Here is a 16,134-nt window from a genome sequence, read left to right as displayed (position 1 = left end):
CATGCAACAAAAAAAAAAAGTAGCACCGGGGGCTACACTGCCTCCTAAATTTCCACAGCAGCTTGCTGCGACGTTACACGTTTGGGTGACGTCACTACGCTGAATTCGTATTGTGCATTGTTGTATTTTTATGCCACTCCTGCTAGGGCCCACTGTGAGGGCCTGCAGTATTTGGTAAATAAAATAAATAAGTAAGTGTATAGCCAAGTCTACTTACCACTTTCTTAACAGAAAAAAATTTTATCACATCAGGGAAAAAATATTTTTCAACCTGGTAGCTATTTCAGAACATTTCCTTGTGAAAGAAAGAAAAAAGCCAGGTACATGGACATCATTATGAGGTTGCGTGCACCACTGGCTTTTATTTTCTTCGCAAAAAAGCAGTCCTCTCTATCAAAGACTTGGCATTGGGCGCCCTGAAGTGTATATGGCCCACAGTGCTCTTGGCACTGTGTGTAAATAGTGATCATCTTGGAACAGCAACGGAAACACTGTCAGCTGTACATGAGCCAGATGTTCATGAGCATGTTGGCTGCCGAGTCACGCGAAATCTCACAAAAGTGAAATTATCCCCGAAAGTGATCTCTAGAGAATGCTGCCCCAGTCTACAGGTTTCACGTTCACGAATTATCTCAGGCATGTCCACGGATGTGCGTCAGCAGCCAGACGAGTATAGTCAAGCCCGGCACTTGAAAGGTCAAGTCAATATGCTCATCAGCAATGTGGAAAAGACCAAGCGTAGGCAATGAATAGAACAAATTCGCAGCGTACACACACACAATTTGGGCCTGCACGGCTCACATATACTTGCATTTGTTAATTGATTTCTTGAAGTGCTTGCTTGTGGTGACAGAGGAAAAGCCAAATTGCGCTGTAATCGTGTTGGTGTGCAGTAAAGCCCACTTTAAAGGCAACACACAGTTTCATATCCTGCTGTCAGTTATCAATGATATGTGGCATAAAGACTGATGGATGAATTTGTTACGCATAAATTGTATGTCCATTTGATTAACTAGCCACTTTCTTCTGATAAAGACAAAAAAGATGCTCCACTTATATTGGCTTTATTACATCTTGGCTGTGCCCCTTAACAGTGAACAGTGCTGCACTTCAAAAAAATTTCATGAGTTCAATGTATCCACTTTCGACACAAGGTGGTGCTGAAGCTGATGACACGCTTACATCATGAGTGCCAGGCCATGTCCCATTCATCAGACTCAAGAAAAGTTCAGCAGTCGCTTTCTGTTTAGAAAAATTGATGACTAGCCAACGTATGTATAAGTACAAGTGGAAGAGGTTCCAATTATGATTTACAATCCATCAAACACTGTTGCGCGTGACTGCTGACCACCTCTACGCTATAAATGTGGGAAAGGTGGAGCACCCTCGCCACCCGCCTATTCCTGCACAACCAGCACTACATAATCACTTTCACCGCGGATGTTGGTCGTTCCTGCGAATATTTTTTCGTCGTCTCTGTAGTCAGTGATGGCGGTGCCAAAGTGCTCCCCATTGAGGCTGTCCTACTTGATAGCAACAATGCTGTTGGCTTCGATTTGGCCAGATTGCATCTCTGCCGACACTGGTGCCAACACGATGGAGGAACTCTTCCGGACCAAGGTGCACTTCCACAAGCCTGGCGAGAACCACAAGACGGAAGGCTACATAGTCACCCCAGCCACCATGGCGCACCTCAAGAACCACCTCAAGGTCACCGGTGGCAAGGTGTGTGCTTGTGCTCAGTTTGATACTCAAAGTTCTGTTTTAAGCACGGTAAACCTGACTCACAGTTTATACTAGTCGCCTGGCGGCCATTGCAAGGTGCTAGCAGCGCACTGGTGGTCTGGGCCACCAATGGCGGCTGTAAGAGCAATGGCATCAGATGCAGACGACTGGACGAAACGCACACGGTTTTTCCGGTAGCTTTTCACTGTGGTTTCTCAGGCCTGACAAACTGGAAAATGCATTTTCGTGTGTCTGCTATTGAGAAAAGTTGCCGCTTGTACGAGCAGGTCATGTCCATGGCGTCAGGTTGTATATAAAGCAGAAATTGCCATGCAAAAGCACCCTGCAAGCAGAGCTTACCGTGACAAGCTAGGATGAGGAAATGAGAAGTGTAGGTAATTTTGCTGCGCACACTAACCTAGTCGTGTATTTAATGTCTGTAGATTGGCAAGGCAGCACGAAAATCACAAACAAAAAGGAAAAAAAATTGTCTCCTTTTCTTTCTGTTGCTTTTTTTTTGCTTTGTGTGTGTGTGTGTGTGTGTGTGTGTGTGTGTGTGTGTGTGTGTGTGTGTGTGTGTGTTTTGCACAGTTCGCCAATCATTCATGTGTCAGGACATTCCCATTCTCTGTCCATTCTCTCTCTCTCTCTTTTTCCCGCTGTTTCGTCAACCTTAATGCTCTAGCACTTAGCCCAGTCTTCGTTCTTGAGCTGTTTCACATGTGCTTGGCCAGATGATTTTTCTTGATGCAGAACTGTGTTTGCGCAGTATCATCACCAACCAATAATTCAAATGCCAATAATTCGGACTTCATTATTTGGACAACTCCATGGCACCGCCACTAGCTTCATAAGCTTAATGCACAAGGATGACCGAAATTTCGGATGCCTTACAGCACACCATGCAATGATTCAGACTCTGTCTGCACAACCATGTGCTAATTTGGCCATCAAGTTGAGCCAAAACGGCAATATTTTCGATTCAATACATGACCGGCATGCTCAGTGGCCATGTTAGTAGTGCGTGATTGAAACCAAAACTAACAAGGATTAATCGATCTAGTAGTCACCAATGAGTATTCGGTGCATGCATTGGCTGTACCTTTGTCTATCTGTAGTTAGAGCATGACAATGGTCAAGATAGGAGCCACGACTTTGTAGTGCTGCCTTCTGCTCGATTTTATGCCTCTTTTATCCACGGTTCATGCCCGGCTGCCCCTATTGATAATTTGTGCATGGCGTCGCCATGACCACTGATAAAGGGTGAAATTGTGCCGAAAGGAATTGCATAAAAGGCATTGCTAGAAAATCATGCCCACTGAATGTCTAGGCCAAAGGCAAGCGTGTGTGCATGCAGTAACATGTTGACAAAGTTGTGTTGTATTCTTGGATGATTACTTTTGAATAGGGGTGTGCGGATATCAAAAATTTTGGATAAGAAATCGAATACAAATACTTAGCATCGAATGTCGAATAATGATATGAACATGCGTTTATTAGCAAGTTGGTTTACTTTAACATGTTGGAACATTGCAACTGCATCGTCATTGGTAAAAAATTAAACTAGTAAGCCTTCATACTAAACAATTGTGTATTTGGAAAATGGAGTAATTTCTGCTAGTTGTCTGTTCTTGCTAACCTGTGTCTTGTTGTACTGAACCGATTTTCCGTAAACTCTGAGGAATCTGACCCTGTACCAGCTATCACTCATCGTATTTGCTGTCGAGCAATAAGCTCAGGATTCGGGGTGGAACCTGCAAAAGAGTGCACCCTCGCTGTTCGCAAACCCATGCCCTTTGCCATTGAGAGGCTGGCTTTCTTGCAAAGCTTAGACGTCCAATGGCTAAGTGTGTTTTACAGGCGAAATTTCGCCAGCAGCATGAAATTATCGGAAAATTCAGCACAATATCAAGCACACTTTCTTAGATCAGATAGAAATAAACGCCAAGAATCATGTTTGCTTCAACGCAGCTAGCAATAATTCGATTTGTTTCGAATATTTCACCCCTACTTTTGAAGATACTTTCCCCTTCGTGATATTTCACATGACTAGCTTCGGATGCATCGATGGGCGCCAGCATTTCTGCACTGGATAGCGTGCTTGGCGCTGTGCAAAGAATACTGTCGCTTGTAGACTCTAATGTGTTTTGCATTGGCCACGCGAAAGATTGCATGTCTGGCACAGTGCCGAAACTGCGGTCGCTTGTAGACACCAATTAACCTGACGCTGATATGTTTTGCACTTGTCATACGAAATTGAAGGGCTTACAGTGGAGTTTTTTTTTTTTTGTATGCAAAGCTGTTTGAGTACGCTGTCCCCGGAACTCCCTAACGTGTTCCGTGTGATCCACTCAGGTGCGGACACGGTTCCCTCCCGAGCCCAACGGCATCCTGCACATAGGGCATGCCAAGGCCATCAATGTGAACTTTGGATACGCCAAGGCACACGGTGGCGTATGCTTCCTGCGCTATGACGACACCAACCCCGAGAAGGAGGAGGAGCGCTTCTTTGCGGGGATCCAGGACATGGTCCAGTGGCTAGGTGAGAGAGTATTGTATTGTGGTAGCAATTGGCAGTCACGATTCCAATTGCAAGTCGCTGGTCTGCTTTCCAATATTTGCATACTGTATACTATTGGACCACATCCTCTGGCACTGAGTGTCTTCCAATACTTGCTGTAGACATCTAGATGGATAGCAACAACTGCCAGCTTAAGTCTTGTTCGAATTGGGAGAAATGTGGCAAAGACAGCGTCGACATCAGGAATGATGCAAGCAACTTCACTGGCTAAACCGGATCGCAGCTTAGTGGCCTGCTTGGAAACCTGACAAAAAGGCCACCTTCAGAAAAGAATACGTCAAGGTTACGCATTTAGGCTGCATTCACACTTGGGAAGTGGCAAGCGGGCTGAAAGGCCAAGTGGATAGGAAATCTTTTTCCATGTATATCCAAGTTGTTCACATTTATTTTGCCACCACCACCGCTGCCACTTTTGCTCACATCGATGTAGTTTGCATACATTTGTCCGCGTGGTAGTGCTCTTCATTGCACTGTTTCAAGCTGTATGTTCATTCATTGACCAATCTGTCATCAAAAGCAATCATTTCGTGCAACTATATGTGTCGTCTCCCACTTCTGTCTGTCATGGAAAAGGAATAGTTTTGGTACTTCTAGCTAGTTGTTTCCTAGAAATCGACAATAAACAATAGAAGAAGTGGATATCTCGGAAGAAATGGTGGTGGGTTTGCCTGGCTTTGTAAAAGCACGAAAAGTTTGATCACACCAACGCTTTTTTGCCTCACCTCCTGGTCCACAACGTTAAATACTATCACGAGTATTGTTGACAGTACATTTTAGTACGGCTCTTGTCGTAGAGCACAGTGTGGTTCTTGATTGCGTTGATCAGCATTGCAGCTGGCACTTTTGGTACCATGTTCAACTTTTCGACTGGATGTTTACATGGTAGCACAGCTTCCAGTGGAGCGGATCAACTTTCTGCTTCAGCGTGGTGAAAACATTGGTCAGAGACCGGTCGAGCTCACCACCTGGTTTTTTTGAAGGCTTAAGCTTAGGTCAGCTGGCACATGAGAGGGGTCACTAGATACAGTGAAAGCTCGTTAATTCGAACTTCAATAATTCGAATTTATGGATATTTCGAACTGTACGATTTGGTCCGGCCAAGCTCCACAGAAGTCTGTGTATTAAAAAGTCTGTTAATTCGAACGCGAGAAGGTTCCCTCACGGATAATTCGAACTACGCTCGCCTGGCACACGGCCAGAGAAACGCGCCTACTGCCTACACACAAGGCTGTATTGCCTCCGAAACGGAGAGAACGGCGAGAGAAGGCAAAATCGGAAAAAAATCTAACCGATGCGGGGTCAGCCAGAAGGCAGCGGCGGCTGCCGCCTCTCCGTTCTACGTAACCTCCGAGACTTCTTGCCCGCTGCGAATCTTGGAGGCTTTGCAAATCTTGTACAGCTGCTAATGTTGTACGGAGATGGCACGGCAAGCACCAAAACACAGCGAACCAAGTACGTCGCAGCTGCGCTTGCAATCAAGAACCAACGTATCGGGGCCTTCGCCACCTTCACATGTTCAGGGTCTTTGTCTCGGCAGTATTCATCGGTTGCGCACCTCTGTTTTCAGCTTAGGAGATATCGGCCGTCGCGATTCATTGTGATGGTGTTAAGCCTCGGCTAACGTTCGTTTTGGTGGACATCGGTGGTGTGGCACAGTCGGACACAGAGCTTCTACTTGAAGATGGCGTGTGCCCGCGGCACACGCCATCACTTTTTGACATGCCAAATTTATGACATGCCCTACTGCTTCCAAATCGCAGTGTACTGTTGCTCTCCTTCACTTTCGTTAGTTCGAACTTTCGTTAATTCGAACTGAAGCAGCTTCCCCTTGCGGTTAGGATTAACGAGCTTTTACTGTATTGCTGGTAAAGGCGGTAATTTATTAAAGTGCTTAATTGATGTGATGATGATCACGACATGAAAAATTCTTGCAGGCTACGAACCATACAAGGTGACCCACGCGTCTGACTACTTTGATGACCTCTACGTTTTGGCTGTGCGGCTGATCCAGCGTGGTCTGGCCTACGTCTGTCACCAAACCGCGGAGGAGCTCAAGGGATTCAACCCACCACCATCGCCTTACCGGGATCGCACCATCGAGCAAAATCTCCGGTTGTTTGAAGTAAGTGTCCTTTTGTCCCGCTTATCATCTTTCATCAAATGTATCTATCAGGTGTTGTTCTCACCTGCACCACGGCTCATCCACCATGCCCCTCCAAGGTTACCGTTCCCTCCCTGATGATGAGGTACCATGTATTCTTGGGGTGAAAGTCATCAATTGGAATTTGATGATAATATGTAAGCGGCATTGTGGAAAGGATCTTTTCTTGTATGTGTACTTGAATGCTCAGTTTTTTAGTCTGTTTTTCTGTTCTTCGATGTGTCTCGTTTCGACAGGCTGATTTCAGTACATTCCTATACTTACTGATCGAGTAGAATACTGTAGACCTTGTTTGTACATTTTGGAAAAAAATGTGGAGGAATGTACATTCTGGCCGGTAAAAATTATGATCCAAATTCACAAAAAAATTTGGCAAACTCAAGTGTAATTGACATCAGCGTAATGTCAAGTGTTGCACGAAGCACGAGATGCCACTGCGTGAGCTGGAGGGAGCCCGAGCGGCTCGAGATGCGCACTGTCATTTCTGTGGCTTCGGCAAACTCACGCTTGCTTTCCTTGAATTTGACTCAGCTCACCAGCTCATTCGGAAGAGGCATTTTGGCAGGAAGTTTTGACGTGCTTACTCAGTACTCATGCCGGCATGAGACGCCGGTGCGCATGGAGCTGCTTGGGCCCAAGCTACCCGAGAGCCGCTTTGTTGTTTTCCTATTGTGTTGTGTTTTATCTTTGAAGGCGGCGTCAGGAAATAAAAACTGAGCTGGTGGGCAACACTAAAATATGATGCTGCCAGGACGAAACATGACACTCACTTTTCACCGCCTACAGCGAGGAACAGCAATGTGTTTGGCTTATCCCCTATTAAAAGCATACAGTAGTAAGTTAAGATGCTTATTGCAGTAGGGTTGGCTCTGATAGCTGAGAATGCGATGACTCGCAAGGAGATTTGTTCTGATCAAAAGAGGAAACTGAGTGGGTTCTGGCTTTTCACATCACACGGGTCAGTGAGTACTGCGGGAAGCAGTCGTGGCGCCCCCTACTGTTGTCGATCACGCATGCCTCACTTCTTTTCTCGTTGACATGGGATCTAGTGGCTGAAAAACATATCATATGATTGCAGGTTGCTGATGTACTGAGCGTTGGCGCTGAAAGATCTGGTTTTCCACGAATGTATTAACCAGTAACTAAGAAACGTATTGGGTCATTCTTGCATTCCCGATTGCGAACGTTGGCACCGGAAGGTCGTATGCAATGGGGATCGTATCAATTAAGTTCTTCTGTACGCATTCGTTAGTTTGTGCTTGCCTGCATGTCGTGCATGACCTTTCCGTGCATTCTAGTTGCTCAGTAGTGCATTTCAATTCAACATTCGTAACCACTTTGTTGCAATTGTGTTGAAATATTATTATGTTGCTTAAGACACTAGAGAGTTTTAGAATAGGGGCCCCAAACATTTTGGGGCTCCAAAGAAATAGCGTCGAAGCCACAGCACGGTGCGCGAGATGCAAAGTGCGTTTTGGTTTTGCGTTGGGAATGCTATTTCACCGATTTCGCATAGCCTAAGTAGCGGCCCCAAAAAGTTTGCGTCAGCAAACATGGCAGCACCCATCGAAGCGACGGCTCTAACCTAGCACCAAATTGGGTTCGATTCGTGGTTACGCTTGAAGTTCGCAAGCTAGGAGAAGTGACTGCGATTATCGCTATCTCTCAACTAGCGTGTGTTATGAAGATTGATTCATTAGACGCCACTGATTCCGAATTCGATTGTGAGTTTAATGACTTGTAGGCATAACATGCTAAGCTTGGCTGGTGAAGGACCATAAAGTTTGTTTGCTCAAAACTAAGCGCAACTAATTGTTTGCTACTTACAGAATAACCTCTAAATTGTAATTAAACGCTAATACAAGCAAGTCAAAATGGCTGTTCCTATAATAAAATGGTATATTTTATTTAATTATTTCTAATAGCTTTTTTTTGACGCCATAGTAGTGCTGTCAGCGCAAGATGCTATCCGCAAATGCAAAGCCCTATTATAAAACTTTTCACTCCTGCGTGCCCCAATGCTAACACTCACAAAGCTCTTTGGGGCCCTCATTCTAAAACTCTTTTTTTTTCTGTACAAAACGTTACTTGTATTAGTTTTCAATGAGCTCTTATCTTAAAAACATGAAAGTGTGTGCTTGTACCTGTGTTGTAAGGCCTTTATGTCAACACTTCACACATTTCTGTAACAGTGCACCAGCCTTTCCACTGTTGTCTGGGAGAATGCAGCTTTATCAAGCCGAATAACTTTTGGGACTTTTTGTGGTACGCTATTTTCACCTTGTATAGTTTCTGGTCAAAATAAAACTAGATGATAAAAAGACGTTAGCAGAGTCAGAGCGAAGTTTTGTTGCAGTTGGCCTTTAAATCAAGGTTTGACTGTAATCCTTTTCTCTCTCTCTTTCTAGGACATGCGCAGGGGAAAGTTCAACGAGGGCGAGGCCACACTACGGATGAAAGTGACCCTGGAGGAAGGCAAGCAGGACCCCGTGGCGTACCGGGTGCGGTTCGTACCGCACCCGCGCTCGGGTGACAAGTGGTGCATCTACCCGACGTACGACTTCACCCACTGCCTGTGCGACTCGCTCGAGCACATCACCCACTCGCTGTGCACCAAGGAGTTCCAGTCGCGGCGCTCCTCCTACTACTGGCTCTGCAATGCCGTCGACGTCTACTGCCCCGTGCAGTGGGAGTACGGCCGGCTCAACCTCAACTACACTGTCGTCTCCAAGCGCAAGATTGCCAAGCTCATCGAGCAGGGCGTCGTCAGGTGAGGCAGGCGCAGATTACCTCACATTGACTCCTTCGGGCGCTGTGAGCACTGTTGTGCACGCCAAAGTGTCTCAAGAGCAATAGCACTGATGAAAATAGTGGTAGATTAAGCACCCGTTAACTCGAAGCTGCGAAAGCCAGAACGTGTTTCGAGATTTGTGGATTTTCGAGATAAGCAAAATCACAAAAATAGAAGTGCCCTGGCTGCGCGAAACTACATGGAACTTTTCCAAAGTGCCAGCAGTAATATTCTCGATCGATTTTGCATGCATTGGCACTGGACACATCGGCATCTACGGGCACCAGTGTTACTGGCACTGTACCAAGGCAGCATTCTTGGCACAAAGTCAGGGCGATTGATCCTAATACAATATTTAAAGCCTGTCATCAGAGCATGGCCTCTTCCAGAATGCAAAAAGTTTACGCTTCTACTTTCTGCATAGTAATGAATTCTGAACAATTTTACTTCGAAAACTGAAACTGAACTGCGGAATAGCACATTTGTGAGATCTTTAGCAGACCCCAACGAGAGATGCTCCATTTACGCCTCCTCGTCGCGCAAGCATGAAGCAAGCATCCTCATCAACTACAATCTCGCTAAAACGCTGTGGGTTCGCATGCTGGCTTCTTTTGAGTGGTGTACCTAGGCTGATTGCACCTGCTTTCACACTTCCACTATGTCTCGTCTCAGCTCAAAACTATTGCCCATGCACCTCACCATCGCATGTGTTGTGTGGGGAAAACTAACATCAGGGGACTCTGGAGAGTCAACTGCTGTTACAGCTTGCACTAAAGATAGCAACGTGCTAGGAGGTTACTCTGTACCTGACTGCGTGTAATAATAATAATAATAATAATAATAATAATAATAATAATAATAATAATAATAATAATAATAATAATAATAATAATAATAATAATGTTTATTTCACATCAAGAAAAATGGAGGCTGCAGGAAAAAGCTGCACGAACCAACGGCAGCTTGTCAGGGGCCCGCAGCCCCCTCTACAAGTTGCCTGGAGTGTAGTTTCTTGGATGACAAGAAATGGACTTGTTTTGCTGTGCAGGCTCTCTATCTCTGTCTAAACAGCTAACCCTCGTATTCTGGAAACTTCCTCCGCTCAGTACAACACCTTGACTCAAGATAGTGGACGGCAGTGCCACCCTTCGACAGAAGTGCTCAGCGCGCTTCAGTGACAGTCCACTGCAATTCTTGAGGAACGTAGTGTCTTCTTTAGTTTTGGAGCAGCACTGTGCTCTACTCAGTTGAGTGGAGGAAAAGCTTTTGAGTCAAGGATCGTTGGAGGATACGGTGGCATGCAGTCTAACAGGAAGCACAGTTCACCTCGATTAACTAAGCCCTGATGGCCCTGACGAAATGGATCGAGTTATCCAGCGGGTCGGATTAAACAAGTTGCAAAAAAAAATCAAGACACGTCACTGATTCAGTTGGCGATAACTGTCCTATTCCAGCAAGTCCCCGAATCAAATGTGCGCCCACTTTCTTTGTGTTTGAAGTAAAACCGAACGTAGAAATTACATTGAACCTCCTAAACAATGTAAACGTCTAACGTGTACCCGCTCTTTTTGCAAGAAAAATAGGGCAAGGGTCTAATGCGTGTTGCACATTGCGGGCCGGTTTCCCAAAGTTAGCTTCTCCGCACGGTTTCTGAAGTCAGCTTTACCGCAATACGTTTCTGTTATGCGGTAAACCGCACGCATGCTGCGAAGCTGGGTTTTGGTTTTGCTTCAAATTGCACCGCGCACGCCATTTTCGCCCCAATTGTCTTGGAAAACAAGAAAAGTGCATGTTGGGTCGGGTAAATACCGTAATCATGCATTGTTAGCTGCGGTTCTTGCTTCAATATCTTCCTTGGGTGGCAGGCCCGAAAATAGGCGTTTTCAATGGCAGATTACGTGTGTTCAACGCATCCACTGTCCCATAACCTCAGTTGAGACAGACGCTGCAACTATTGTCATCATAGGGGTCAGGCGCATAGGCACTAACTGGTCAAGTTCGAATTATCTGGTAACTGCCAACTTTAGGACCGAATTAATGAAAGCTTGGACCCATAAAAACACATTGGCGTCAGCCGGGACCTTCAGCCGGGTTCAAATTAACTGAAAAATTTAAATGACTGGAGTCAAATTAAAGTCTGCTGTGCTAGTTAATAAGGATTTGAATGGTTTACGGCTTTCCGATAAAATTGGTTTTGTCTTTATCCTGTCTCTTTATTTTTTCCAGGGACTGGGATGACCCACGCCTGTACACACTGACAGCACTGAGGCGGCGTGGGTTTCCCCCGGATGCCATCAATAACTTTTGTGCCAAGGTAAGGCTAGTGCAAGTGGTCTATTTTAACTACATTAACTAACTGCCGTGCCCATAATCTCAATAAACAGCATGTGACTGTCCTGCGTGTAAATACATTTGGGTGCCTGTACAACGAATGCCTCTAATAATGAAATTACCTGTATAACGAAGGAATAGTTCTGTTCCAGTTCTATTGTGAGCCGTGCGGTGATAACGTTTAAAACAAAGTGACCTTTATGACAAATGATTTCAGAGGCCCCAACCACTTCGTTATAAAGACGTTTGACTGTAACAGAATGTAACGCGAACTCAGAGATTTAGAGGGCGGAAACATTAAAAAAAAAAAGGAATGTATCGTAATCACAATGTGGACCTGATGTTGCATGCATGACCAACACCAGGAGCCTAAAGGAGTGAAAACTGCATGTTTGTAGAAACCACATTTGTAGAAAGAGTTGTTTGTCTTATGCTTCGTTTCTGCTTGGCCCCATACCTCCTGCATGCCGTGTGAAGTCGACCGATCCCCGTTGCCATCCTTGCCTCCTTTGCATTGCATGGCACCACTCTGCATACTCTATGTGTGGGAAAGGCCATTTACAGAACAATGCATGCCGTTTAGGTGACTGCTTCAGGTTGATCAGATAATAGGCAGACGAGCTCAGTGTATGAGCGGAGAATATATCTGGTTACGTGTGTAGTTTGGCGTTGAATGCATTGTGAAGCACTACATTCAAATAGAGAAAGCAAAAGCCTTATAGAGTTATAGGTAGTACTGCTAGTAAGCTATTGTTACTGTATTTAAAAATATCAAAAGGCTTCTCGTCCCAAACCAAGTCAAGTTTAAGTTACATTTCGGATCAGCAACAAGCTGGTATTGTTTGATTGGGAGAAAGGAGTGTGTGTGGGTTCCAAAACAGCAGTTAATGGTCAGTTACTGGAACCGTTTGTTGCTTCTGATATGCTACTTGGCCAATTGGGCAGTACGTAGCTCAATTTAACACTTACATTCGTCTTGGATATTGAGCTTGATACAGTCTTGCAAGAAAGAGTTTCATTTAAGCATAATTGTCCCGCATGTTCTTGTGCCGTAAATCCACGTATCATTACAACAGTTGCATTCATAAGTGAATGTAAGTGTATTGTTTGTCACTCACTTTGCAGGTGAAAGATCAAAAAGTTTTGAAAACGTTGCTGTGCGCTTGGTGCAAATGTAATGTTCACTTCATATTGTGGTGTTTGCACACAAAACCCACTTTTCAGTTTCTTTACCTTTGCAGCTGGGGCTGACGGGGTCCCTCTCAGCTGTAGACCCTCAGCTGCTGGAAGCCTGCGTTAGGGATTCGCTAAACCTGACAGCACCGAGGTGAGTCACGGCTATAGACTGAACAAGTAGACAGTGCATACCTGCCAACTATCTGGAATTTCTTGTAAAAATTAATAATTTATGCTCATTCTACAATCTTACAAACGTCATGTCAATCTTTTACAAAAAATTAATTCTGTTCTTGAAAAATTTTTAAGGGCGTTGAAAAATGGGGCAGCGAGAAATTGCAAAAACAAAAATGCTTGCAATAAAAGAAGTTGTGACAGTCCCTGCGACACTTTCTTTTTTCTCCGCAAGGCACCACTTAATGCAAACATAGCCTCCTGTATACTTTTCAATCCTGCGCTATGGCCCAAGATATGTAATCATTGAAAACTGCCAGCACTCACCGCTGGGGCCGAAATGTACAGTGATCACAAAAGCTTAAAAGATAAGCACAGTTAAAGCCAAAAGCCAACTTTATAGTGATTTGAATCCATGACTTAGACCAGTTCATAACTTATATGACCGTATTAGTCTTTGTGATAAACTCACTCTGTTTACTCTTGGGATCGGATAATATCCTCGCGATGCAGAACGGGATGGGCAGACAAGAGACGATGGCGAAGAAGTGTTGTTGTTGCTGGGGGGCGCTTCGGCCCCCGTGTTCTAGTGTGGGCTGGTGCCTTCAGCATTCGCCTTGTATAAACAACATTTGTGCTTGTCTCCGCCTCACAACAATGTTATTAGGTGGTGTTTGACAAACTCCTCATGCGTGCACTATTGCATGTGAAACGTTTGTGTGATGCTGTCCCACTGCACTAACCCAGGGTGATGTGCGTGGTGGAGCCGCTCAAAGTGACCATCACGAACTTTCCGCACGGTCAGGATGCCGAGGTGCCAGTCACAGTGCCCGACTTCCCAGCCTCGCCTGAGCGAGGTTCGCATACGGTCACATTTGCCAGCGTGGTGTACATTGAAGCGGCCGACTTCAGGGAGACCGCCGACAAGTCCTTTCGCCGCCTCACGCTCAAACAGTCTGTTGGCCTACGGCACACTGGGCTGGTCATCTCGGTCAGCAAGGTCATCAAGGTCAGTAGAGAGGGAAACCGCGTTAGTTCCAGCTTATTTGAATTTTGATAGAGATGAAAATTGCTCAAAGTGCAGTGCGGGGGACACACCGTATTTTTGCGCATATAGGCCGCCACCACGTATATTCCGCACCCCCAATTACAGCAGCCCGAAAAGCAAAAAAATATTCCTGCGTATAATCCGCACAAGTACCTGCATACAACACTGCTCAAATCTTGGAAAAAACAGTGTCCGTTCGCGAATGCACAACTCGTCTACGTTGCATCTTCAGCCAGCCGCTCTGTTCCTCTGTTCCTCGGCGATGCTGAGAAAGCTGGATTCACACGTCGGATGTTATTGCAGACGAATCAGTCGCATGATATCTGACATGAATCGGATCACTTCACAGCTAGCACTCAGACGACAGTGGATGACAGCTCGGATGGAGAAGCCTTTGCATCGACAATGGCGATAGAGCAAACGCAACCGAGCCGAAAATCCCAATGGTTATTTGGCTCACCGCTGTATCGGGAAGCACTTTGCGCATACTAAGGGAGCGCCGTGGGAATGGTTGACATATGAGCACCGCGTGCGCTATTCGCTATGAGCGCCATGTGCGCTATTTGCTAACTACTAAAAATTATCTATGGGCACTTTGCTGAGCTAAACTGCGATAGGCGAAAGCCTATCTATGACTGCCTCTGTTGCTGTTGTCTGAACTGTTCTGCGAAGAAACGCTGCCGTGGTCGCGAGCATGAGATGCATTCACAGCCATAAGGCTGCGAGGTTAGTCGCCGATGTGCATGCACCCCCCACTCGCATGTTCGCGCACCCCCACGCACCCACTCGCACAGCGCTACTGGCATGGTTCCTCCTCTCCTTGCTCCCCTCGCCAGTGATCACCGCTTTCCTGCGTCCACCACGGACTGCGCCTGGACACTCTGAGCTACTAAAGGCTTACTCCTTAAAATGGCGACCCATAAAGCGGAGAAGAATAGGCAACCGCGAAAGGCGGGTTAAGGGAGGTTCAAAACGCAAGGGTGGGGAGGAGGCGGGGTTCCCTGGCAGGTAATGAAACTTTGAATGGCAGAGAGCCTTGCCTTGAGGATTATGTGCGAAATTCGTACATAATCTGCATCCCCACTTTTTTTCTGGAACGCTTGCTGTAATGCACACAATGCTGCGGAGGATGCACTGGACATCGCTGTTTTGCAAGTCGCTTCTGCAGTGAAGTTTGTTTTATATAGGAGATTATCAGTGAATGGACTGAAGTGTCATGCAGATTCTGCTTAATCTTGGGATAACAGATGATGGCAAAAAAGTGATGGTGAGGGACGATTTCCTAGTAGCCTTTTCTTTATGTTTTTATGATTGAGATTCAAAATTATCTCATGATACTTTGCTCCTAGTCATTTTCCTTCCTACATGCGATGTTCTCCCATGTGCAGGATGCCGCTGGTGATGTTCAGGAGTTAAAGGTGACGTGCCAAAAAGCCGAAGACATCGAGAAACCTCGTGCATTCATCCACTGGGTCTCCAAACCAGTCACCTGCGAAGTGCGGTTGTACGACCGGCTGTAAGTTTGTAGTTTGACCGGGAATCTTCCAAACCTCGTGAAAACATACAAGAGCAGCTTTTAAACTGAAGGTGTGGCATGGTGGTGCAGGCATTTCATACATAGCAGGCAGCACGTGAAAGGTAGGGAAGGCTTCTGTTACAGCTCACATTTGTGACCAAAAAATTGAGTGCATCACACATGAAAGGAAGAGATAAGTATGCGTCATGTAATTCGATGTAATGTATTGTGTTTCCTACTTTTATGTCACAAAACATGTCAGGGTGTGCAGATGCGAAATTTTCACATTCAAAACGAATTCGAACGATTAGAATCAAGTGCAAACCGAATTAAATATGTATCGGCTATTGGTCTCACAAAATTTCAATTTTTTTCGCCAACCAGAGGCAACCGCTGGTCGATAAATTGAAGTCAGTTCAACGGATTTGTCAACAGTCACTGGCACAGTGGAGAGAAATATACACACGCACACGCACGCACACAGACACCACCAGCGTCTCCCACACCGAGGTGGAGAAGGTTTGAAGGTACACACAGTGTAACCATCTCACTCACTGAAGGCAGACGGCAGTGTCGCACACACATAGACATCACAGCGTCGCGGGCGTCGAGGAGAAAGAGGCGAGAATGC

At 45.6% G+C, this 16,134-nt stretch overlaps 1 protein-coding gene across 4 annotated transcripts in view; it reads left to right on the top strand.

The window, feature by feature from the left end:
* The window catches only part of GlnRS (Glutaminyl-tRNA synthetase), a 32,859-nt gene that overhangs the window by 9,277 nt on the left and 7,448 nt on the right, over positions 1–16,134 (top strand). For all 4 annotated transcript variants that reach the window (XM_065456387.2, XM_065456384.2, XM_065456386.2 and 1 more), the window contains 8 exons: positions 1,565–1,725; positions 4,081–4,267; positions 6,241–6,428; positions 8,876–9,237; positions 11,485–11,572; positions 12,831–12,916; positions 13,687–13,948; positions 15,376–15,503. In XM_065456387.2, coding sequence (XP_065312459.1) covers positions 1,565–1,725; positions 4,081–4,267; positions 6,241–6,428; positions 8,876–9,237; positions 11,485–11,572; positions 12,831–12,916; positions 13,687–13,948; positions 15,376–15,503 — 1,462 coding nt within the window. The remainder of the gene's footprint in view (positions 1–1,564; positions 1,726–4,080; positions 4,268–6,240; positions 6,429–8,875; positions 9,238–11,484; positions 11,573–12,830; positions 12,917–13,686; positions 13,949–15,375; positions 15,504–16,134) is intronic.

The sequence above is a fragment of the Dermacentor albipictus genome, chromosome 6 (genome assembly GCF_038994185.2).
Source record: "Dermacentor albipictus isolate Rhodes 1998 colony chromosome 6, USDA_Dalb.pri_finalv2, whole genome shotgun sequence".
Classification (NCBI taxonomy): domain Eukaryota; kingdom Metazoa; phylum Arthropoda; class Arachnida; order Ixodida; family Ixodidae; genus Dermacentor; species Dermacentor albipictus.
This window is presented reverse-complemented; position numbering and strand designations above follow the sequence as displayed.